Raw genomic sequence first — 24,150 nt, 5'->3', positions numbered from 1 at the left:
AGAGTCCTGGGCTAATCATGAGTAATGCCAGGTGCACTTGATTACATCAAGGCAGGCTATAAAAGCCATAGGTGGGAGGGGCTCAGAGAGCTTCTGCCCAGATCAAAGGACCTGATGCTGGGAGACTGATGGTCGGGGTCTTTCTCCTGCTGCACTACCTAGTGTTCCGGGCAGCTGAAGGGGAGGTTGGGTAGTCCCTGTCGGGTATGTTTTATGTTATGCTTTGTATACCTGCTGTTTATTTGTTAATAAAACTGTTTTGGTCCCCCTTCCACCTACTCATTCCTTTTGTCCTTATATCCTTGGAAAGAACTACTGTATTTGGCAGCACACTACCAACTGTAGGATTCTACGAGAAGCACATTTCTGAGTATCTCCCCTACCATAATTTCAGATACAACAGTTACTTTGCCCATGAATTTGAACGATTCACTTTTAGAACCACCCAAGTTGCTGGTCATTACTGACTCCTGCAGGGGTGAGTTCCATGGTTCCACATAGTTGGCTGCCCAAGATCTTTCAGAGAGAGGATTGTCCTCTGTAAAGGAGGGCACATGTCCACCCTGCTCTTATAGAGCCACTGAAGGCCCAGGACCTCCTTCTTGCTTAATTCGAAACCTAAGGCTAGAAGAATGGATGCTTTTGAATTCTGGTGCTGGAGAACAAGAGGACAAGAGTCCCATGGACTGTAAGAAGATCAAACCTCTCCATTCTTCAGGAAATCAGCCCTGAGTGCTCACTGGAAGGACAGATCCTGAAGCTGAGGCTCTAAGACTTTGGCCACCTCATGAGAAGAGAAGACTCCCTGGAAAAGACCCTGATGTTGGGAAAGATGGAGGGCACAAGGAGAAGGGAACGACAGAGGATGAGATGGTTGGACAGTGTTCTCGAAGCTACCAGCATGAGTTTGACCAAACTGTGGGAGTGCTCTGGTCTATGGGGTCACAAAGAGTCGGACACGACTAAACGACTAAACAACAACAACAAGGCTAGAAGTACCTTTGTTGTTGTGGAACTTCTGGTGACCCATAGACCCTCGAAGGCTCCCAGTTCAGCTCAAGACCAGATGCTGAGGAATGGACTCTGATTTTGGGGCAGGTTGTCAGGTGGCCTCAATGGGGGCTTTTGTTTTTGTTCTCGCAAGAAAGAGACCTTCTTAAAATTCAGGCCTTTTGCCCCATCAGCTTTAATTAGCAACAGGCACAGCAGCTGAGACCAGGCATGGCAGCAGGGGAGCAGAAAGCAATCACACAACTCATTAGCAAGCGAGATCAGTCATTAGGAGCGGTTCATCAGGTGGAACCCGGGTGCCGAGCAGGAGAAAGGCCGATGGGATTATCTCCCGCTGAACAAACTTGCTGGATCCTGCCAGAGAATTTGTCTTCCTCCTCGCCACCAGCAGGAACCCTGCTGGAAAGCACAGAAGTTCTGTTAACAAAAGGAGAATATATATATATCGACATTATCAAATTTCGAAAAGCTTCCTTAACCTAACAGTTACCTCGTCCAGCCCACACTTTACCATCTTCTCTGCAAGAATATCAGGGGCTACTTTGTCAAAAGCCGTACTGAAATTAAACTTGTTGTCTTCGTCTTTCCACTTGCCACCCAAATATTGCTGAGCATGTGTGTTATACTTGCAGACACACAGAAGATTAGCCTTGGTCTCTAATAGCAGGACTGCTCACTGCTGCTGTTCCCAAAGAGAAGAGATGCACTCTGCATATTGTAGGGTTGGGAATTTTCCTTGAAGTGCCCACAGCTATGCAGCTTGGTTAATGTAAGAACACGAGAACAGCTTGCTGGATCTGGTCACCGATGATTCTTCTTCTTCTTCTTCTTCTTCTTCTTCTTCTTCTTCTTCTTCTTCCTCTTCTTCTTCCTCTGCCCATCTGACTAGGTTGCCCCATCCACTCTGGGCAGCTTCCAATAGGATATGCAAAAACACAACAACAATAACAACCCCAACAATGAAGAATATCACACATTAAAAGCATCCTGATATAGGGCTGCCTTCAGATGTCTACAGAAGGTCGTATCATTATTTATCTCTCTGACATCTGGTGGGAGGGTGTTCCACAGGAATAATAATAACCTAGTCCAGCATCCTGTTCTCAGACTGGCCAACCTGTGGGAAACCAGCAAGCAGGATTCAAATGCAAGAGCCTTTTCTCCTCCTGTGGTTTCCAGCAATTGGTAGTCTCCAACCATGGAGGCAGGACAGAGCAGAGCCTCCATCTCTTGGCCTGGTCACTGAGGTCCGGCTTCAAGGACCTTCTGGCGGTTCCCTCACTGTGAGAAGTGAGGTTGCAGGGAACCAGGCACAGGGCCTTCTTGGTAGTGGCACCAATCCTGTGGAACACCCTCCCATCAGCTGTCAAGGAGATGAGTAACTACACAACTTTTAGAAGGCATCTGAAGGCAGCCCCGTTTAGGGAAGTTTTCAATGTTTAATGTTTTATTCTGTTTTTATATATGCTGGAAGCCTCCCAGAGTGGCCGAGGCAACCCAGTTAGATGGGCGGGGTACAAATAATGAAATTGTTATTAACATTCTTCTTCACCAAGCACTTGGTTGACAAGGTTATGATGTGTAGGAAATCAAAGGAGGAACTTCCCCTGCTCCCTGTTAGGTGCTGTAGTGCCAAAATGAACTTGGTCAAAGCCTGTCAGAATTCTATCCTTCCCAACTCGTCCTTGATACCTGTCTGTCAATATTTCACCCTTCTGAAAGACCTACATTGGCTCCCAGTACGTTTCGGAGCACCATTCAAAGTGTTGGTGCTGACCTTGAAAGCCCTAAATGGCCTCGGCCCAGTATACCTGAAGGAGTGTCTCCACCCCCATTGTTCAGCCCGGACAGTGAGGTCCAGCACCGAGGGCCTTCTGGCGGTTCCCTCCCTGCGAGAAGTGAGGTTACAAGGAACCAGGCAGAGGGCTTCTCAGTGGTGGCACCCTCCCATCAGATGTCAATGAAATAAGCAACTATCTGACTTTTAGAAGACATCTGAAGGCAGCCCTGTTTAGGGAAGTTTTTAATGTTTGATGTTTTACCGTGTTTTTGATATTCTATTGGGAGCCGCCCAGAGTGACTGGGGAAACTATTATTATTATTATTATTATTATTATTATTATTATTATTATTATTATTACTGTGCTTCTTCGTGGATACCCATCACTTCTAAGCTAAACCATACCTTTATGCTTGGAATGCTATGGGAACGAGGAAGAGGTTGGTGGGGTTTAAAAAGCATTGATGGTGTCACAGCTTCTAAAAATACTCCTATGTTTTTAATAGCCGCAAGGCAGATGTTCAACGGGGGCTTTGTAGTTTGGTGTTTCTACAGGCAAATGGTCAGCATGACTCTAAGTACCAATGCAACAAATGCTTTGATTGCCAAATGTTTCGACATGTGCTTTGCTTTGCATTGAAATGAAATTTCATGGTGGGGGGAAAGGCTTTGCATAATTGGTGGGTGGTTGATTTACTCTGGACCCCCTTTTTAATCCTAGCCAATGGACACTACAATTCCCGAAGCCAGTCACTGAGGTCCACAGATAACCGGAAGAGAGATGATGTCGACGACATGCAACAGTATGGGTACCCTGCGCCTCAAATAGGTAAGTCATTAACACAACTGAAAGGAGAAGGAGGAAATCATTGACTCAGTTATGTTTACCAGTGTATAAGGTATCTGAGAAAGGAAATTGATACTTTTGGTATCAAAAAGTTCATCGAGGACTGGGGGAAATTTGTTGAATATCTGAAAAGAACATGTGATGTGCAAACAACACTGGTGGGGTTTCAAGAAGCACTGTGAAAACAGAGATATATTGTTAAAAACACAAACAGGAGTGGGAGGGAAGCTGAATGGCAATATATACAGAGAAATGCGTAAACTGAGAAGTAAATATGGATGATTGTCAGAGAATCCGAAGGAAGTCCAAAAAGTAACAAATGTGTGAAAATCTGTGAAAATTTGGTACAATTGTATTTTCTTTTTTGTATTGGATAATAATAAAAATTATATTTTTTTAAAAAAAGAGAGAAAGGAAATTGATACACAGTGGCTTCACACAATTCCTGTATGACCCAGCCAGAGTTAAGCACATTTTAAGTCCAGTTAGTTTCCACAGAGCACAGATTTGCACATGTTTAACTTTCCCATTAAAACCGATGGGATTTAAAAGTGCTGGGATGTGGCAGGGCATGCGCAGCCGACACAGATTCCCAGTGTGGATCGTGCATCATGAAATGAGACATATGCAGAATTTAGTAAACTAATCTATGCAGTCATTGGATCACAGCCCTAACAATTTAATACATTCCAGCTCTAATTTTTCTGGAGGCTAACACCACTTCTGCTAATCCTTGGGTATTTGATGTTTAAATGGTGCATAATTTTGACTATAGGAGACGGAATTAATTCTGACTTGGAGGAGGCGAGAGCACCCTCATTTGAATGTGCGATTCAAGGACAGAGGGGCCTGCGAAAATGCGGGAACCAGTCACAGAAAAGGCAAAGCGGTTTTTTCAGTCCCTGCAGTTGATACTTCTGTTCGCCAACTGCATCACAGAAGGGGCCTCGGCTCAGTAGCAAAGCAAAGGCCTTACAGTGGGAGTAGCCAACGTGGCGCTCTCCAAACACCATTAGACTATAACCAGGAACAGCACCTCCACTAGGCAGCATCAGAAATATCAGCTCCACCTCCGACTATTCCTCTGGAGTCTCCACACTTGGAGATTTACTGCCTAGCCATACAAAAATGTCTTGTGCCTCTGGCCTAGGACCCTCGTACCTACAGGACCGCCTCTCCTGGTATGCCTCACGGAGAGCCTCAAGGTCCATAAATAGCAACACCCTAGTGGTCCCAGGCCCTAAGGAAGTTAGATTAGCTTCAGTCAGAGCCAGGGCCTTTTCAACACTGGCCCCAGCCTGGTGGAACGCTCTGCCTCATGAGACCAGGGCCCTGAGGGATCTGATTTCTTTCCGCGGGGCCTGTAAGACAGAGTTGTTCCACCTGGCCTTTGGCTTGGAGCCAGTTTGATTCCCTCCCCCTCTTTCTCTTTTATTTTTCCTTTCTCCTCCTGTGATGAGGCTGCATTCTAATATTTTAATGTTTCAATATTTTAATGTTGTATTTTAATCCTATTTTTAAGTTGTATTCATTCAACTTGCTTTTATTATTGCTTGTTAGCCGCCCTGAGCCAAGCTGGGGAGGGCTGGGGAGGCCGGGGTATAAATAATAATAATAATAATAATAATAATAATAATAATTATTATTATTATTATTATTATTATTATTATTATTATTATTATTATTATTATTATTATGCCAACTCTGAATGCTTCTCCCATCAATACCAGCCACCATGGCAATGGGGGGAAGATGATGGGAGATGATGGGATCTTTGGTTTTGCACCATGCTGGATACTTCCCACTTAACATGCAATGTTGTCCCAGGCCACTGCCAGGTAGGAGGGCCAGAAATGGTACCTGCTCAGCATTTTGGAGAGCCCCCCCCCGCCAGGTTGGAGCAGACAACACTGGGCCAGATGTTCACATGTTCTGCACCCCGACAGGTGATCCAGCTGCTGAGGAGTGGTCCCCATGGAGCGTGTGTTCGACCACCTGCGGGGAGGGCTGGCAGACTAGGACGAGGTTCTGTGTGTCGTATTCCTACAGCACGCAATGCAGCGGGCCCCTCCGGGAGCAGCGGCAATGCAACAACTCGGCCGTCTGTCCAGGTGATGACCTTCCACACCGCGCATATAATTCTCCCTGCCGCTACCTCCCCAACCGCATCTGCATGCTAAAAGGCTCTGCGCAAAGGTCACGTGACTTCTGCAACAAAGGAAGCGGAATTCTGCAACCTGAGTTGATTACCTCCCACCCCCTAAGCAAATTTCTGCAATTAGTATGCATACTCTATTTACCAACACTGGGTGCTAAAGCCAGCAGCCCAAGGAAAATGGATTGTATTCAGCTACCCCCATCATTCTGACATTTCACCCATGCTCTTTAAAGAGATAGAAACTTGCTTTGCATCTTGCAAGACATTCACAAATCCACTGACTTCACTCTGGCCGCAAAAATGCTGCCAACTTGAGCGGTTTCTTTTTTTAAAAAAATCAACAAGCAAGCAAGGTTATTATTGAGGTCAGGGTGTTGGAGGGATTCATTCTGTCTGTGTAGCTTCCCATAAAAAATGACCTGATTATTTATTTATTATTTACTTTTGGATACTAATTGAAAGATGAGTAATATAAAGGTAAAGGGACCCCTGACCATTAGGTCCAGTCGTGGACGACTCTGGGGTTGCTCCGCTCATCTTGCTTTATTGGCCGAGGGAGCCAGCGTACAGCTTCCAGGCCATGTGGCCAGCATGACTAAGCCGCTTCTGGCAAACCAGAGCAGTGCACGGAAATGCTGTTTACCTTCCTGCCGGAGTGGTACCTACGGTATTTATCTACTTGCACTTTGACGTGCTTTTGAACTGCTAGGTTGGCAGGAACAGGGACCGAGCAACGGGAGCTCGCCCCATCACAGGGATTTGAACTGCTGACCTTCTGATCAGCAAGTTCTAGGCTCTGTGGTTTAACCCACAGCACCTTTTGGATACTAATGGGAAGATGGGTACTATCCCCCAGGAATAAACCTCATTGAAACCTCCTCTGTTTCATTCACACGTCACTAGCATTACTTAAAAGAGTAAATCAAACACAATTTCTTCATGTTTACAAGGATGGCTTTGGCTTCTAAGTCTACATGATGGGAGCTAGTTTCTTACGGTTGCTTCATGCAGGAGAGAGATGGGGTGGAGCTTGGGAGTTTGGCAGGAGACCACAAAGTACATTTCCCCCTCTCTTCTAGTCTCAACGCTTCCCTCTGCTGACTAGAGGCATGCAAGTTTCTTATGCTTAAGACGAGCAATAACCAAGCTGACAGCTCCTTGGTTGACCTCCTCTGCTTTCATTTCAGTCCATGGGACATGGGACGAGTGGTCTCCGTGGAGCCTTTGCTCATCGACCTGTGGCCGAGGGTACAGGGATCGCACACGGACCTGCAAACCTCCTCAGTTTGGCGGCAACCCTTGCGAAGGACCCGAAAAGCAAACCAAGTTCTGCAACATCGCACTTTGCCCCGGTAAGTTGGCAAAGAAACTTTCCCACTTGCTCTTCAGCAGGTGAGGTTTTGGGCTCAAAGGGGCACTGATGAATTAGGAAACTTGGAGGCTCCATACCATACTTTCTCCTTATATCTGAGAGTTCCAAATTGCCTCCCCTTGTTTTCTAGGTGAGAGGAACCCATGCATTGCAGCAGGCCTTTGCAAACTGGGGCCTTCCAGATGTTTGGATTGCAACTCCCACCAGCCTCAGCCAGCAACATCTGGAAGGCACCAAATGGAGAGAGGGTGGATGAAGGGTTCTCAATCTCATATTTCCAAATTTTGTGCAAATGCAGTTTGACACAATTTTCACTTCATTAGTGTCTACCTTCCTCACACACACACACACACACACACACACACACACACACCATGAGCCCATTGAAATAACATGGTATGGACAGAAATTTGAAAATTGCAAAGATAAAAGAAGGGTGTGGTTTTTTAAAATAGTTTATTCATATTTACAAGGTTGGCTTTGGACTCTAAGTGTACATTGTGGAAGTTTTTTTCATGGCTGCCTCATGCAGGGAAGAGGTGAGAGGGAGAGTAAAGGGTGGAGCTTGGGGTTTAGTGAGAAACCACAAAGTGTATTTGCCCCTGACTTTCTGTTAGTCTGTGTTGGGACACTGCTGGGGAGATGGGGGCATTTGGCAGGCCCCCAGCTGGCTCCAGCCACAGGCCGGCAGCTGGGCGATCTCCGGTACAGCATCAATCAGCGACATGAGCCTCAGATACATTTAGAGACTCGGCATGCTCTTATCAGCAGAGTGAATAACTTCTCACAACGGAAGTGGTGGACAGTGACATGTGTAAGCATTATTTACAGGTGTTTATTCAGCATAGTTCAGGAACAAAGGGAAAAATATGTCTGCTTCCCTTCGTGTCCAACAAAACAGTGATAATGCAAAAGCTATATACAACCGGAAGTTCCCAGCAAGTCTGTGCTGGAAGTAAACAGGCACGTGACACATAACAGTCATGCCTGTTCCCTTTTAAGGTGGAACGGAACTATATCCTAATAGTCTCAACCCTGCCCTCTTCTGGCTGGGGGCATGCAAGGTTGTTTATACCCAACATTGTCGACATCCGAGTGTGTACTGGACAGTCAAAGAGGAAGTGCAATGGAGAAAAAGTGCCTGAAAACGATGAAAATCTAGCAGTCTGAAGCCAGACACCCCCACCCCCAATAAGTGTCCCTATTTTCCAGGGACATTCTTGATTTAGAGAAGCCATCCCAGTTCCTGATTTGGTCCCGTAATGTCCCACTTTTCCTTAGGATGTCCCTATTTTTATTGGAGAAATGGTGGAGGGTACGCAGTCATCCAATCCCCGAGCTGTCTGAAGGCAATCCCTAAACAGGGCTGCCTTCAGATGTCTTCTAAAAGTTTGGTAGTTATTTTTCTCTTTGACATCTGGTGGGATGGTGTTCCACAGGGTGGGTGCCACCACCGAGAAGGCCCTCTGCCTGGTTCCCTGTAGCCTCGGCTTCTCGCAGTGAGGGAACCGCCAGAAGGCCCTCGGTGCTGGACCTCAGTGTCTGGGCAGAACAATGGGGGTGGAGATGCTCCTTCAGATATACTGGACCGAGGCCGTTTAGGGCTTTGAAGGTCAGCACCAACACTTGGAATTGTGCCTGCAAACGTACTGGGAGCCAGTGTAGGTCTTTCAGGACCGGGGTTATATGGTCTCTGTGGCCGCTCCCAGTCACCAGTCTAGCTGCCGCATTCTGGATTAGTTGTAGTTTCTGCGCCACCTTCAAACGTAGCCCCACACAGAGCGCATTGCAGTAGTCCAAGTGAGAGATAACCACTTGGATGCACCACTCTGGCAAGACAGTCTGCGGGCAGGGAGGATCTCATCCTGCGTACCAGATGGACCTGGTAGATAGCTGCCCTGGACACAGAATTGACCTGCGCCTCCATGGACAGCTGTGAGTCCAGAATGACTCCCAGGCTGCGCACCTGGTCCTTCAGGGGCACAGTTACCCCATTCAGGACCAGCGAGTCCCCCACACCCATCCGCCTCCTGCCCCCCCCAAAATCTATTCCATTTATACCCCACCTTTTTCTCCAAGGAATTCAAGGTGGCATGCACGTTTCTTTCCCTCCTCTTTTAATCCCCAGCAACAACCCTGAAAGGTAGGTTTGGCTGAGAGAAGACCATAACTGGCCCAAAGTCACCCAGTGATTTGCATGGCCGAGCGGGCTTTCGAACCCTGGCCTCTCAGGTCCTTGTCCAACACTCTAACTACTGTGCTACATTGGCTCTCCAAACAGACTTCCCAGACAGATACAGTCTCTTTAAAAAAAAGTGAGGCAGCCATGGGTAGTTTGTGTGTGTGTGTGTGTGTGTGTGTGTATGTGACTTATCTTAAACCACTGCAGCAAATGAAAGAGCAATCTACAGGGAAGCAGCTCTCTGCAACCCCATCCAGTCTGATTAATGTCTACTGGTGAGCACAATGGTAATCAAACGCCAAACGGGCACCAAATCGGGGAGGCAGTCAGAAAGGGACAATGAGAGCAATTCAGTGCTTTAGAGCCTCGCCGGCTGCATCGGTTATTGTTCCGGGGATTTATAACGGCAAACAATGACAACTCACCGTTGCGGGCACAATGCAGTTGTTTGGCGTGCGGCAGGGACTCTTGGAGAATGAGCCACTCGCTGGAGGAGAGAAGGGAGAGGAATGGGAAGTCAGAGGGGACAAAGTGCCTAATTGCAGCAGAAGCTCTGGCTGGCTGATTGCTGTTTGATTTGGTGCAGTGAGACTCGGGTAAATGAAGTGCTGGGCTTTCAGAAGGAAGCACTTGGACAAATGATCGGATGCTTGGGTTTCTTATCCGACTATTTTATCACTCGCTTCCCTATGATATCCAATGTGGAGAGAGGATGGAGGAGAGCTTCATTATTTGTAAGGATCTACAAACACATTTCATCCTCCTTAGGGCTCATGACTGACATAGCTAAGTCAACAACAACAACAACAACAACAACAACAACAACAACAACAACAACAACAACAACTTATTTATACCCTGCCCATCTGTCTGGGTTTCCCCAGCCACTCTCGGTGGCTTCCAACAAAATATTAAAATACAATAGTGCGTCAAACATTAAAAGCTTCCCTAAACAGGGCTGCCTTCAGATGTCTTCCAAAAATCTGGCAGTTGTTGTTCTCTTTGACATCTTGTGGGAGGGCGTTCCACAGGGCAGGTGCCACTACCAAGAAGGCCCTCTGCCTGGTTCCCTGTAACTTGGCATCTCGCAGGGATGGAACCGCCATAAGGCCCTCGGCGCTGGACCTCAGTGTCCGGGTAGAACGATGGGGGTGGAGACGCTCCTTCAGGTATACAGGACCGAGGCTTAGGGTGAGCACCTTCTGCTGTCTCTGCAACATTTGTGGCTTCCACCCTTTCGTAGAAATGACTGTTAGCCATTTTCATCGTCCCTCACAAAACAAGTGAACTTGGGGGGTGTTGAAGCTCTTCTGCATCCCTAGTGACCAACATCAATGTCTGGGGCAAGTGTCTCATTCCAGAGCCTGTTTTCGTTCTTCCCATGACACCCGATGGGAACCACGGGAAACTGAGCTGGCCCCATGGGAAACTGAGCTGAGTGATGGGATAGCCCAGATGGTAGAGCATGAGACTCCTAATCTTAGGGTTATAGGTTTGAACCCCTTGTTGGGCAAAAGATTCCTGCATTGCACAGGGGGTTGGATCAGATGAGTCTCGCAGTCCCTTCTAACCCTACAATTCTGTGATTCTATGGTAGAATGTGATTGATTGATTGATTGATTGATTGAATGAATGAGAGATTAGGATCTGATAGCTGATTCATTTATTTTTTAAGTAGATGTTGAGAAAATCTCTCTCCCTTCCCCAAGCTCTGTCCTTGCTTGAATTCTGCTAGGAAATCTGGTTGGCCACTGTGAGAACAGGATATAGAACTAGATGGGCCATGGACCTGATCCACCAGGCTCTTTTAATGTTTTTAATATGCCATTGATGTCAGCTCCTGGGGGAAAAAATCTCATGACTTCTTGCCCTGCCTGGGGACTTCTGGAGACATCTGATTGGCCATAAGGGGAAGGAAAAAGCAGAACTGCCCTGCTGGCAACTTTTCTACATTTCTGGCTTGACTCACTTCCTCAAGAATGCTCAAGCTGGGTTTTCTGGACGGATCTGCAGTGGTTGCATACCTAGAAAATCCTTCTTTGGGTTGGCTGGATGACCTCCCGGATCCTTCCAGCCTTACAATTTGTTAGGAATTGACACTCGGACTTCCTCCTGCTAGAGAGATAATGAGCCCTCTGCTAATGAGCTGAAGCCTTCCAGAAATAATTAGAGTGGGTCTGTCATGTAAGGAAATATTTCAAGATATATATCTCTAATAAAAGTATTCATATTTCATTCCTAACCTGCACTTGGCATAAGGGGGCTTTTTCCAGCTGAATGATAAATTACGGCTGATATTTCAGACTGGAGAACTCCTTCGCCTATTCGCGTTAATTAAGTGATGGAAGTAATTGTGCGTTCTGAGTTAGGCTGGAGTTGGCTGGCTTCTTTGAAGTGGTACGTTATCTAGCGGGTTCCGAAGTTTGCACCGGGGCACGTGGGGGGCCTTAAAGGTGAGAAACTTGGTGCTTAAAATAGACATGTCTTGGTTTTCCATTTTCCGACCACCCAATGAAAACCTGACGGTATTATTATTTTAGCCCTGGCAGTGCCAATCACCCATGACTTATCTGCAGATTACAGAAGTAGATGGGGCTGAAATGTCAGGGAGAAAACCGTCTTGTCAAAATGGAAGCAGTTTTGACAGTTAAACACACAAACATGCACACCAGCCCTGAGGATTCAGTAAATTGCTTCCCTGTGAACAGGCTTCCCCCTCTTGCCTGCATCTGGCATGAAAGCTTGCCTTATCTGTCACCCTCCTGATCCCAACTTGGGACTCTACAGTTGGCCATCAGCTCCGGTCAGGATGGCATGTGGTCAGAGATGATGGGAGCTGTGAGTCCAGCAATTTCTGAAAGACATCAATTGAAGAAAGCCCGTTCATCCTGCACAACTAGCACGTCTTCAGGCAGTGTGTAGTTAAACTGTGGAACTCACCGCCACAGGAGATAGTGATGGCCAGTGCCGGATTTACGTATAAGCTAAACAAGCTATAGCTTGTGTAGGCTCCTATGATGTAAGTCATGGGCCCCGCCTGCTAGCCTGCTCCCTAAAATATCACTGGTTTGCTCCTTTCTATAAACAGGGTGCCTACATTCTGCATGGACTGGTTGCATGGCAACATGCGCAAATGGCTTGAGATACCTGTTAGGTCCATCAATTACCATATAGCATATATTCAACACAAAAAGCAGAGACAATTTGTTGTTGACAAAGGACAGCTGGACATATAAAGGGCCCCATTACCTTCAGTAGCTTAGGGCCTCATCAAACCTCCTGAAACTCCCTGGTATTGAACGGGGCAACTGTGCCCCTGAAGGACCAAGTGCGCAGCCTGGGAATCATTTTGGACTCGCAGCTGTCCATGGAGGCGCAGGTCAATTCTGTGTGCAGGGCAGCTGTCTACCAGCTCCATCTGGTATGCAGGATGAGACCCTCTCTGCCCACAGACTGTCTCACCAGAGTGGTGCATGCTCTAGTTATCTCTCGCTTAGATTACTGCAATGCGCTCTATGTGGGGCTACCTTTGAAGGTGACCCAGAAACTACAACTAATCCAGAATGTGGCAGCTAGACTGGTGACTGGGAGCAGCCACCGAGACCATATAACACCGGTCTTGAAAGACCTACATTGGCTCCCAGTACTTTTCCGAGCACAATTCAAAGTGTTGCTGCTGACCTTCAAAGCCCTAAACGGCCTTGGTCCAGTATACCTGAAGGAGCGTCTCCACCCCCATCATTCTGCCTGGACACTGAGGTCCAGCACCAAGGGCCTTCTGGCGGTTCCCTCACTGCGAGAAGTGAGGCTACAGGGAACCAGGCAGAGGGCCTTCTCGGTAGTAGCGCCCACCCTGTGGAACGCCCTCCCACCAGATATCAAAGAAAAAAACAACTACCAGACATTTAGAAGACATCTGAAGGCAGCCCTGTTTCGGGAAGCTTTTAATGTTTGATGTATTATGGTATTTTAATATTTCGTTGGAAGCCTCCCAGAGTGGCTGGGGAAGCCCAGCCAGATGGGCGGGGTATAAATAATAAATTACTATTATTATTATTATCCGGCCCTGGTGATGGCCACCAGTTTGGATGGTTTTAAAAGAGGACTGGACAAATTCACGGAGGAGAGAGCTGTGGATGGCTGCTAGCCTCAATGGCTAGGTTCTGCCCTCCACAGCTGGAGGCACCAATGCTTCTGAAAACCAGCTGCTGGAAACCACAGGAGATAAAGGGCTTGTGCTCAGATCCTGCTTGTGGGTTCGCCATAGGCATTTGATTGGCCACTGTGAGAATGGGATTCCAGACTAGATGAGTCATTGGCATCGACTGCCTTTCTGTGTTACTATAGAAACAACAAAATACACAACAAAATATTACGGCAACAAAATATACAACAAAGAACATACACCTTATAATAATCTGACCCAATACAAAAAACCATAATAAAACAGAACTTTAAAATGGAACGACTTATATCAAATAAAGCAATATTCAACAATTTATTAGAATATAATAGTACACAATAAAATTAACTCACAAAACTGGATTATTGTAATAACCTGCAGTTTTATAAGAGTATATATTTAAAGAAGATGAATAAATGAGTTAATTTGGAATATGCAGAAAATATAATAAATAAAATTAAGGAACCACAGAAAAAGGGGGAAGGAAGGCGAGTTTTGAAATGTTAAGTTGATTGTAAAATTATTGAAATGTATAAACCTGAAAATCATATTTTATTTTATTTTAAAGAGAGAATTAATTGGGAAACTGAAGAACTAATGATATAACATATATAAAATAAAATAAAAATTGACTCTCAAAACATCAGAAAATAATAATAACAGCCTTCACTCCTAACAATTGCAATGAACGATTACTAAACTATGATCAATGATAATGATAATGATAATTTTTTATTTGTACCCTGCCCTACCCGCCCAGAGCCGGGCTCTGACTGGCTAATATCATATAAATAATACAATATGCATAAAAACAAGCAATCAATCGATTAAAATGCATCCCAAAATTAATTCAAATAAAAGTAACTGCAAATGAAAATGCATTAAAATACCACAATGAATACAAAGCCATGTAAAAGGATCAAACTGAGAAACAAAGACACACAACTATTTTTATAAAGCTATATCTCCGTGCAAAAGCGGTTTTCACATTCTGCCTTCCCTTCTTTCCTTCTTTGGGTCACTCAGTGGACGGCAACTGGAATGAATGGTCGAGCTGGAGCTCCTGTTCCACCAGCTGCTCCAACGGGACCCAGCAGCGGACGAGAGAGTGCAATGGGCCGTCGTACGGGGGAGCCGAATGCCAAGGACACTGGGTGGAGAGCCGTGACTGCTTCCTAAGACAGTGCCCAGGTCAGTAGTAGCGTGTGGGTCACCCTCTGCCCCTTTGGGAGTCAACCAATGCATGGCTGACCTGCAAAACAACCTCCAGTATGTCAGTAAAACTGCTCGGACCTTTGCAAAGCTAAGCAGGGTCTGGTATGGTTTCAAATTGGAAGGGAGACTATGAATCAAGAAGCAACAGCCTTTACCAAAGGTGTCATGGGTTTTGAAGACACTCGAACTCAGGACGCAAGAGAGAAACGTGCTAAGAGGAAGGCTCCCTTAGCAAACCCTCACCATGATCAACTCCCGCCCGGAAACCTATGTCCCCACTGTGGAAGAATGTGTGGATCCAGAATTGGCCTCCACAGTCACTTACAGACTCACTGTTAAAACTGTGTTTATGGAAGACAATCTTACTCATCTAAGAGTGATTACCAAAGAAGAAAAAGAAGATTAGATGACCCTTGGCATCCCTTCCAACTTTAAGATTCTATGATCATCGTAAGTGGCTCAGTACAGATACACATGGGAGAAGTTGCTACTGAAAGATCTGTGATATCATGGGTGCCATTCAGATGTTATGGACTACAAATCCCATCAGCCACAGCTGGCACAGCTGAGATACTGATAGCCCCCATCCTCAAGAGTTTCTTACAAGGTGTTTGATGCTTGTCTTTTGCCCTGTAAGGAGCACTAGTTTGCCAACAGAAATAAACTTCAGTGCAGCTGTCCCCAACCTATTGCCATCCAGGTGCTTAGAGCTGAAGTACTAAAGATGGGATTTGTAGTTCAAAACATCTGGAACATGCTCATTTGGGGAAAGCTTTGTTGTTGTTTAGTCGTTTAGTCGTGTCCGACTCTTCGTGACCCCATGGACCAGAGCACGCCAGGCACTCCTGTCTTCCACCGGCTCCCGCAGTTTGGTCAGGCTCATGTTTGTAGCTTCGAGAACACTATCCAACCATCTCATCCTCTGTCGTCCCCTTCTCCTTGTGCCCTCCATCTTTCCCAACATCAGGGTCTTTCCCAGGGAATCTTGGCCAAAGTATTGGAGCCTCAGCTTCAGGATCTGTCCTTCCAGTGAGCACTCAGGTCTGATTTCCTTAAGAATGGATGCGTTTGATCTTCTTGCAGTCCAGCACCATAATTCAAAAGCATCAATTCTTCGGCGATCAGCCTTCTTTATGGGGAAAGCTACTATACAGCAAGTCTTTCAGTAGCAACATTTTCTGTGTACATCTCTGCTGAGCCACATAATGGAGCTGAAACAATTTGGAACACATATTCCTATGCATAAGCTGCTTCCTAGTATTATTTATTTAAGCAATTTTGATACTACTTAACTGAGAAGAAGAAGAAGAAGAAGAAGTCATTTCCAGTAGGCACTGGAAGCTCAACAGGGAGGAGATGTGTCTGAGCTCCACTGGAGGGAGTCCAATAAAACTGGGTCCAGAATACTAAACATATGCCTCCTGTTGGATATGAGCCATTCATCCAAGCCATGTAGGACCACAAACAGTTACTCCTTTGTAGACCTCAGACAGGATACCTTAAGGTGTCCTGGGCCCAAGTTGTTGGTAGCAGGGGCGCAGGAAGGTGAGGTGAGATCCAACCCGGGTGTCATCCTTGAGCGGGTTGACAAAATGGAACACCTTGGGGGGGCGGCACTTACCTTGGGGCCTGGAGTGCAGCACGCCTGAGCCAAACATCTATCCTAGGAGTGACGCAGTGGCTTGGGGCCCCACACTGCCTGAAATGGCAGTGTGGGGCTTGTGTCCACCAGGTGGACTCTGTTGGCAGCTCGCTGCACCGCCCCCCTGGGTGGATCGCCGTGGTGCCCCTGTGGGAGGCTTGTCGCGCCCCCGCAGCTCCGGGTGCCGGAGCAGCTAGCTACACCCCTGGTTGAGAACCAATTTGAGAACCTCAATGGCCCCCCAAGTGGAAAACCTTACAGGACTTGCAATTTTTAGATTTGGTAGAAAAATATGTGGAGTTTAGCAATAGCTGAAAAATATCACATGCCAAAGGCTTGGAGAACCCAGGAAAAATTATATGCAGTTTGGTGGGATTCTATCTTGTTTTCAACAAATGCAGCAACACAGGACTCCCTCTCCCTAGTACAACATGAAATTTGGTTTTCTTAATGGTCTTAAATATTCTACCAACCTAATATTAAGTCTTTCCCAGATACATTGTGCTGGTTTTTTGTGCCTGTTATGTTTATTGTATCAATATGTTTGATTTACTTCAATATTATTATTTTTTAAAAGGAGAGACCTTGAACCTGGCTCTGCCATGTCTGAGCAACCAGTGCAAGCTTTTGAGTTATGTGCTGGCAATAATTTGCCCCATCAATAGTCCAATCGCAGCATTTTGCACCAGCTGGAGCTGGCAGCCAGTGCGGTGTAGTGGTTAAGAGTGGTAGACTCGTAATCTGGTGAATCGGGTTTGATTCCCCGCTCCTCCACATGCAGCTGCTGGGTGACCTTGGGCTAGTCACACTTCTCTGAAGTCTCTCAGCCCCACTCACCTCACAGAGTGTTTGTTGTGGGGGAGGAAGGGAAAGGAGAATGTTAGCCACTTTGAGACTCCTTCGGGTAGTGATAAAGCGGGATATCAAACCCAATTCTTCTTCTTCTCCAGACCAGATCCAAGGGTAGCCCTACATAGAGTGCATTGTGCATGCCCACAACCCCAGATCTCCACCCTCCCCTGAAGGAACCCTACATTACAATTTCTCCCTTTTCTCCCTTTCTCTTCCAGTGGATGGGAAGTGGCAAGTGTGGGGTCCGTGGGGGAGTTGTACCGCCACTTGTGGAGGTGGAACGCAGAAACGCGACCGTGTCTGCTACGGCCCTTTCTATGGAGGAGACGCATGTCAAGGACCCAAAGAGGAGTACAAGCAATGCAACGAGAAGAGATGTCCAGGTAAGAGATTTCTGCAGGGGATGAGGGTCTAGATGGGCCATTGGCCTGATCAAGCAGACACTTCTTACATCCTAATTAAAACTGTGCATTAGCTGTGGTTCCTGCACTGCAGGGGATTGGAGTAAAAAAACCTGCATATTTCCCTGCGAGTGGCAAATTCTGCCCCTCAGCTGCCTACACACTTAGGCCTGCTGATCAGAAGGGTCAAGTGCTTCTGGGCAGGAAACTCACAGGTAGGTAGAACACCTCTTGTTTTGTGAAGTACACTGATGCCAGAGTGTCTATCTGGTCCCACTAGGAATTCAAAATGCTCTGTTGTTGTTTAGTCGTTTAGTTGTGTCCGACTCTTCATGACCCCATGGACCAGAGCACGCCAGGCACTCCTGTCTTCCACTGCCTCCTGCAGTTTGCTCAAACTCATGCTGGTAGCTTCAACAACACTGTCCAACCATCTCATCCTCTGTCGTCCCCTTCTCCTTGTGCCCTCCATCTTTCCCAACATCAGGGTCTTTTCCAGGGAGTCTTCTCTTTTCATGAGGTGGCCAAAGTCTTGGAGCCTCAGCTTCAGGATCTGTCCTTCCAGTGAGCACTCAGGGCTGATTTCCTTCAGAATTGATAGGTTTCAGCTTCTTGCAGTCCATGGGACTCTCACCGCTCTAAGTATGGCTTATTTTCTTCCTGGGGAGGGTGTGTGTGATTCCCGGGGTATCAAGCTGATGGCCTTCATCCAACATGTGGCTAAACGATGACAATGATGATTGAAAGAAGGAGCCTCAAGGTGGTTCGCAGACAAATAAAATGCAGCCCAAGAATTAATCTGGCTATTGTTGGCCTTTGATTGCCTCCAAGATTCCTGGGCAGCCTTTCGCCTGACAAGTATGGGCATTCAGATCCTGTAGCGATCAGATCAATGTCTAAAAACAATTGCATTCTTATTTTGCCCTAGAGAGAAGGGGAGGAGGAAGAACATCAAATATCAACATGAATTGGTTTTAAAAAAGGAGGAAAGCCATTGAGCGTAATTGGGTTAGATGTTAAATTCTCCCAGTGCTGCGTGCTTCCTTTTGTAAAATGGCTTTTGTTACAAAGGGATATTAAAAATTACAGGGATCGTGTTATCCCCTCCTGAGAAATGGAGCACTCCCACACTCTCAGACAAGGTGGCGGAATGCATTTCTAATGAGCGTCCCTAATACAGAGTGTCATGCCTTGTTTCCCAGGAACGCACTTGAGCACAGGAGGGAAAGTTGAAAGGGTGAAATCGAGGACAAGCCTCTGGTGGTTGGTTCCTGCATGTCAGTTGCAAGCGGAATGTGGAAAGAGGGTTGCAGAGCTCATCTCCTTCTTAGCCCAGCACCACAGCTAATACAGTGGTACCTCGGGTTAAGAACTTAATTCGTTCTGGAGGTCCATTCTTAACCTGAAACTGTTCTTAACCTGAGGTACCACTTTAGCTAATGGGGCCTCCTGCTGCCGCCACGCCACCGGAGCACGATTTCTGTTCTCATCCTGAAGCAAAATTCTTAACCCGAGGTACCTTGGGTTACAGACACTTTAGGTTACAGACGCTTCAGGTTACAGATTCCGCTAACCCAGAAATAGTACTTTGCTTCAGGATGAGAACAGAAATCGTGCAGTAGCAGCACGGTGGCAGCAGGAGGCCCCATTAGCTAAAGTGGTGCTTCAGGTTAAGAACAGTTTCAGGTTAAGAACGTACCTCCAGAACGAATTAACTTCTTAACCCGAGATACCACTGTAGTATTTCTGGGTTAGCAGCATCTGTAACCTGAAGCATCTGTAACCCGAGGTACCACTGTATTGAGCTAGTTAAGGACTAGACTAAACCATCCGGGGGTCCTTTACCTTTACAGACAGATTGGCCACCTTGCCTTCCGCTCAGTTGTGAATGCTTTTAATTCTTTGTTCCCTTTTGTCCTGCTTCCAAAACAAACACATTCTTCCTTTCTTTTTCCAAAAGGAAAACTTGAGCTGTATCAAAACATGCATTTTTTAAAACCACATTTCTCAAACTTCCTACTGCTTCTACATATTTTCTCTATCTAGCTACCTAGCTATCTCTTGGTGGAAGGAGTTGGGGAGTTGGGTATGTTTAGCCTGAAGGAGAGAAAAACCGAGAGGTGATATGGTATGGTAGCCATCTTCAAATATCTGAAGGGTTGCCACATGGAAAATGGAGCCAGCCAGAGCCGGCCCACACATGAGGCAGGGTGATGCAGCCGCTTCAGGTGGCAGAAGCGCAAGAGGCGTCACTCTTCATGCTCTCCTGCTCCACTGCTTCCACTGCAGAGAGGAAGGCATTCTGCCACAGACATAGAAACCAAGCAAGCAGCAACACTTTGAGGAGCGCCTTGACTCCAGTCAGGTTTGGTCAGTCAAGTCAGAGTCAAAGCTCAGCCATGGTGGAACTGGGGCAAACGGTACAAAATGGGAGCTTGTTTTTTCTGGTGTTCCAGTGGGTAGGACCCAAAACCAATAGATTCAAATGACAACAAATCAGACTCCCAACTATCAGGACAAACTTGCTGATGGCAAGAGCTGTTTGACAGTGGAGGTTATACAGTGGTATCTCTGATTACGTACTTAATTCGTTCTGGAGGTCCATTCTTAACCTGAAACGGTTCTTAACCTGAAGCGCCACTTTAGCTAATGGGGCCTCCCACTGCCACCGCGCCACCGGAGCATGATTTCTGTTCTCATCCTGAAGCAAATTTCTTAACCCGAAGTACTATTGCTGGGTTAGCGGAGTCTGTAACCTGAAGCATCTGTAACCTGAAGTGTCTGTAACCAGAGGTACCACTGTATATCTATTGCCTTGAGACTAATGTGTGAAGATGCCCTCGTTCCCTATGCCGGTCAGTTTCATGGTAACGTTGAAAGATTGCACCCCCAATTCCAAATGCAGCCAAGAAGGCAGGTGGGTGGAAACCATGGCACAGCTCATCATGTTGCATCCCAAGTCTTGAGCAGAGCGTATTTCTAGTTCAAGCGCCGATGTCGAGTCCATTACCCACCAAGGCTGGGTGCTCGGCCTTGACTAATTGTCTTGGATAGCAGCAACCCACACACTGAAACAGTGCTCTGCGACCTTCCGAAGTCAACCTTGCTGGCTAGACACTGACAAATTGCAGCGACGATCAGGATCATTGATTCCAACCCACCAACAGCTGCTCCTGCGCCATTTAGGTGCCCATCTCTTTGGCACGTCGTTCCTGGCATGGTGGAATCCTGCTGCGGCCCAGTGTCAAATTCTAGGAGATGGGGACTTCCATAAGAAGCTGCTGGGGCTTATCCATGCCTGTCATTCCCTTTGCTCTTTCTCTTCCATTTCCACCCAGGCTATGTATGCTCCCCCCCTGTTTACAAGTTGCTTTACATGCCCAATAAAATAGAAAATGTAATTGAAAGCTGTGAAATATATGTCCCCCTCCTCCCTGTGCTTAGTGGTGAGAAATGACTTTAACACCCCAATGACAGCTTTCACTGCTTTATGTCCCATAAATAACTTTTCCACATAAAGGGTTGTGCTACTCAGGCCGGGAGTCGGGTTCCTTTGTGTGTGCTCAAAGCTTTCTCCCAGATTCGGAATGAGAGAATCGCCTCCAGGCATTTCCATGAGTGTATTTTCACAGGTTTTTTTAGGGGTGTGGATGGAGGAAGTGCGCTGAAGATCAGACCAAAGATCCATCTCGATCAGCATTCTGTTTCCCACAGTGACAACCAGATTCCAATGGGAGAGGTGCTGTGGAGCCTGGTGGTCTCTGGGTGTGGTTGGATCCTGACTCCCATCAGACCCTGGCTAGCCAGCATGGCCAATGATCAAGGATGATGGGAGTTATAGTCCAGAAACACCTGCAAAGCAGCAGGTCTATGGAACTGGCTTATGGACAGCTTGCAAGCAGGACATGAAACTTGTCTGTGGATGTGTGTGAATGCACACCTGCATGCACACACATGCGCACGCACACACACACACATCTGGTATTCCAAGCTTTTGACCAAGATACTGTATTTTTTGCTATATAAGACGCACCATACCACAAGACACACCTAGTTTTTGGAGGAGGAAAACAAGAAAAAAAATATTCTGAATCTCAGAAGCCAGAACAGCAAGAGGGATCGCTGCACAGTGAAAGCAGCAATCCCTCTTGCTGTTCTGGCTTCTGGGATAGCTGCGCAGCCTGCATTCGCTCCATAAGACGCGCACACATTTCCCCTTACTTTTTAGGAGGGAAAAAGTGAGTCTTATAGAGCAAAAAATACGGTAGTTTCATTTAGCTGTCATAGGTAATGGACAGTTAAGTCCAGTCAAAGGCTACTACAGGGTTGTGGCGTTCATCTCGCTTTCAGGCCGAGTGAGCCAGTGTTTGTCCACAGACAGCTTTCTGGGTCATGTGGCCAGCAGGACTAAACCGCTTCTGGCACACGATGGAAGCCAGAGCTCACGGAAACACTGTTTACCTTCCCGCTGCAGTGGTACCTATTTATCTACTTGCCCTTTTTCATGCTTTCAAACTGCTAGGTTTGCAGGAGCAAGGACCAAGCAACGGGAGCTCACCCCGTGGTGGGGATTTGAACCACCGACCTTCTGATCAGCAAGTCCTAGGCTCTGTGGTTTAACCCACAGCGCCACCCGCGTCCCCATATTCCACTTAAGCAGTTCTTAATTCTGAGATTCCTTGATATAACAGATGGCTGTTCTCATTCACCACTGTCAACCCACATTTTCTTTTCCCCTCACCCATCTTCCCCTTTTCAGTTTCCTTCCTTCCTTCCTTCCTCCCTTCCTTCCTTCCTCCCTTCCTTCCTGTCTCAGCAGACGTACTAAATTCAGCCACATCCTTTCTTCCTTTCCAGAGCCCCATGAAATCTGTGACGAAGATAACTTTGCTTCTGTGATTTGGAAGGAGACTCCAGGAGGAGAATCTGCAGCCGTTCGATGTCCCCGGAACGCCACAGGTAAGTAGTGGTGGCCTGACGTGGTCCTTCTCTCCTCTATGGCGACAGATGACGTCTTGACACCTCAAATGGCTGTAGCCCTGGATCTCTTGCAAGGTCACATAGGACATTAGGGTGCAGACTTCAGTAACTGTCAGAGAAGTGGTTCGTGGCACCCTGGTTCTGGATTCAAGTTCATCATAGTAAGCTCCCTTCCACATGACTGTATAGCCGTGGGACCCAGTCCATTCCCTACAAGTTTCTCAGATACTATGAAACTGCGTCTTTGTGGATCCTATGTTCTCTCTTCCACTTCTCTTGAATTTCTGTTTATCTGTGGGTGGGTACAGAGTTCCCCAACACGCACACATTTTAAGAATGTTTATTATTTTTATTATTTCACGTTCATTTCACTTTTAATTTGGATACCGCCTTTCTATATTGCTACGCACAAGGCATTTTACATGCTGAAGAAACAACAAAATAGATAGCAGAGATCAAACAATCTGATGCAATGCAAAAAAAAAAAGTCAAAATAACTTTAAAATAAACAACTTCTATCAAATAAAGCAATATTCAATAATCCATTAGAATATAATAGTAAACCTACTACAGCTGCCCAGACTGCACGGATCACGTTCGCAACCCGAGTGTCCACTGTGTGTGTGTGTGTGTGTGTGTGTGTGTGTGTATATATATATATATGAATGAATGAATAAATATAATGGTAAACTGTAGTAAACAGTAAATTTAAACATAAGCAAATAATAATTAAACAGTTTGCACTTAACAATTACAACAAGGAAATGCTAAACTATAATCAATAAAAATAATAGCAAGTCACAAGGCATTAAATGCCACAAACATACAAAAACATGTAAAAGGACCAAACTGAGAAACGATTTATATAATGCTCTATACCCATAGACATCAGGGAGGTTCACAGCATAAAATTACAATATAAAAAACACAAAATAGGTAATAAAAAACGAAAACAATGGCAACCCGATAACCCCGCCTTCCACATTTTAAAAGGCCACAGATGTCAATCAGCCCAAGCCCTGGTTAAAGAGGAAAGTTTTCATCTGGCACCTGAAGGTGCACCATGAAGGCACCAGCCGAACTTCCCTGGAGAGAGAATGGGAAGGGAGACCAAGAGATTGGACAGTGTTGTTGTTTTATTGCATTTTTAATATTTTATTGGAAGCCACCCAGAGTGGCTGGGGAAACCCAGTCAGATGGGCGGGGTATAAATAATAAATTATTATTATTATTATTATTATTATTATTATTATTATTATTAGTCCCATCTCCCACTCCTGACTCATGCAGTGGCTGGCAGTCACATCCTGCTAAACAATTACACTAGCGCAATGACTCTTAGTTATGCAATGTAACATTGCCGTGCTCTCCTCTCCCTGCAAGCCCAATGTGCACCCCTTAAATTTGTGCCAGGGGTTCCCCCAACTCTGGAGCAGATTAAGGGGAAGGGGGAGTTACATGCACAGCTAAAAATCATTGTGGTGGCACAACGGATTAATTGGCCTCCACTATCTCTGCATTTGGCCT

The 24,150-nt window shown here is 46.3% G+C and overlaps 1 protein-coding gene across 2 annotated transcripts in view; it reads left to right on the top strand.

The window, feature by feature from the left end:
* The window catches only part of ADGRB1 (adhesion G protein-coupled receptor B1), a 381,963-nt gene that overhangs the window by 184,125 nt on the left and 173,688 nt on the right, over positions 1-24,150 (top strand). For both annotated transcript variants that reach the window (XM_077932693.1, XM_077932692.1), the window contains exons 4-9: positions 3,513-3,620; positions 5,585-5,749; positions 6,984-7,148; positions 14,560-14,724; positions 17,461-17,625; positions 22,501-22,602. In XM_077932693.1, the coding sequence (XP_077788819.1) occupies positions 3,513-3,620; positions 5,585-5,749; positions 6,984-7,148; positions 14,560-14,724; positions 17,461-17,625; positions 22,501-22,602 (870 nt within the window). The remainder of the gene's footprint in view (positions 1-3,512; positions 3,621-5,584; positions 5,750-6,983; positions 7,149-14,559; positions 14,725-17,460; positions 17,626-22,500; positions 22,603-24,150) is intronic.

The sequence above is a fragment of the Podarcis muralis genome, chromosome 8, assembly GCF_964188315.1.
Source record: "Podarcis muralis chromosome 8, rPodMur119.hap1.1, whole genome shotgun sequence".
NCBI lineage: Eukaryota > Metazoa > Chordata > Lepidosauria > Squamata > Lacertidae > Podarcis > Podarcis muralis.
The sequence above is the reverse complement of the archived record's forward strand: the minus strand, read 5'-3'. Positions and strand labels throughout refer to the sequence as shown.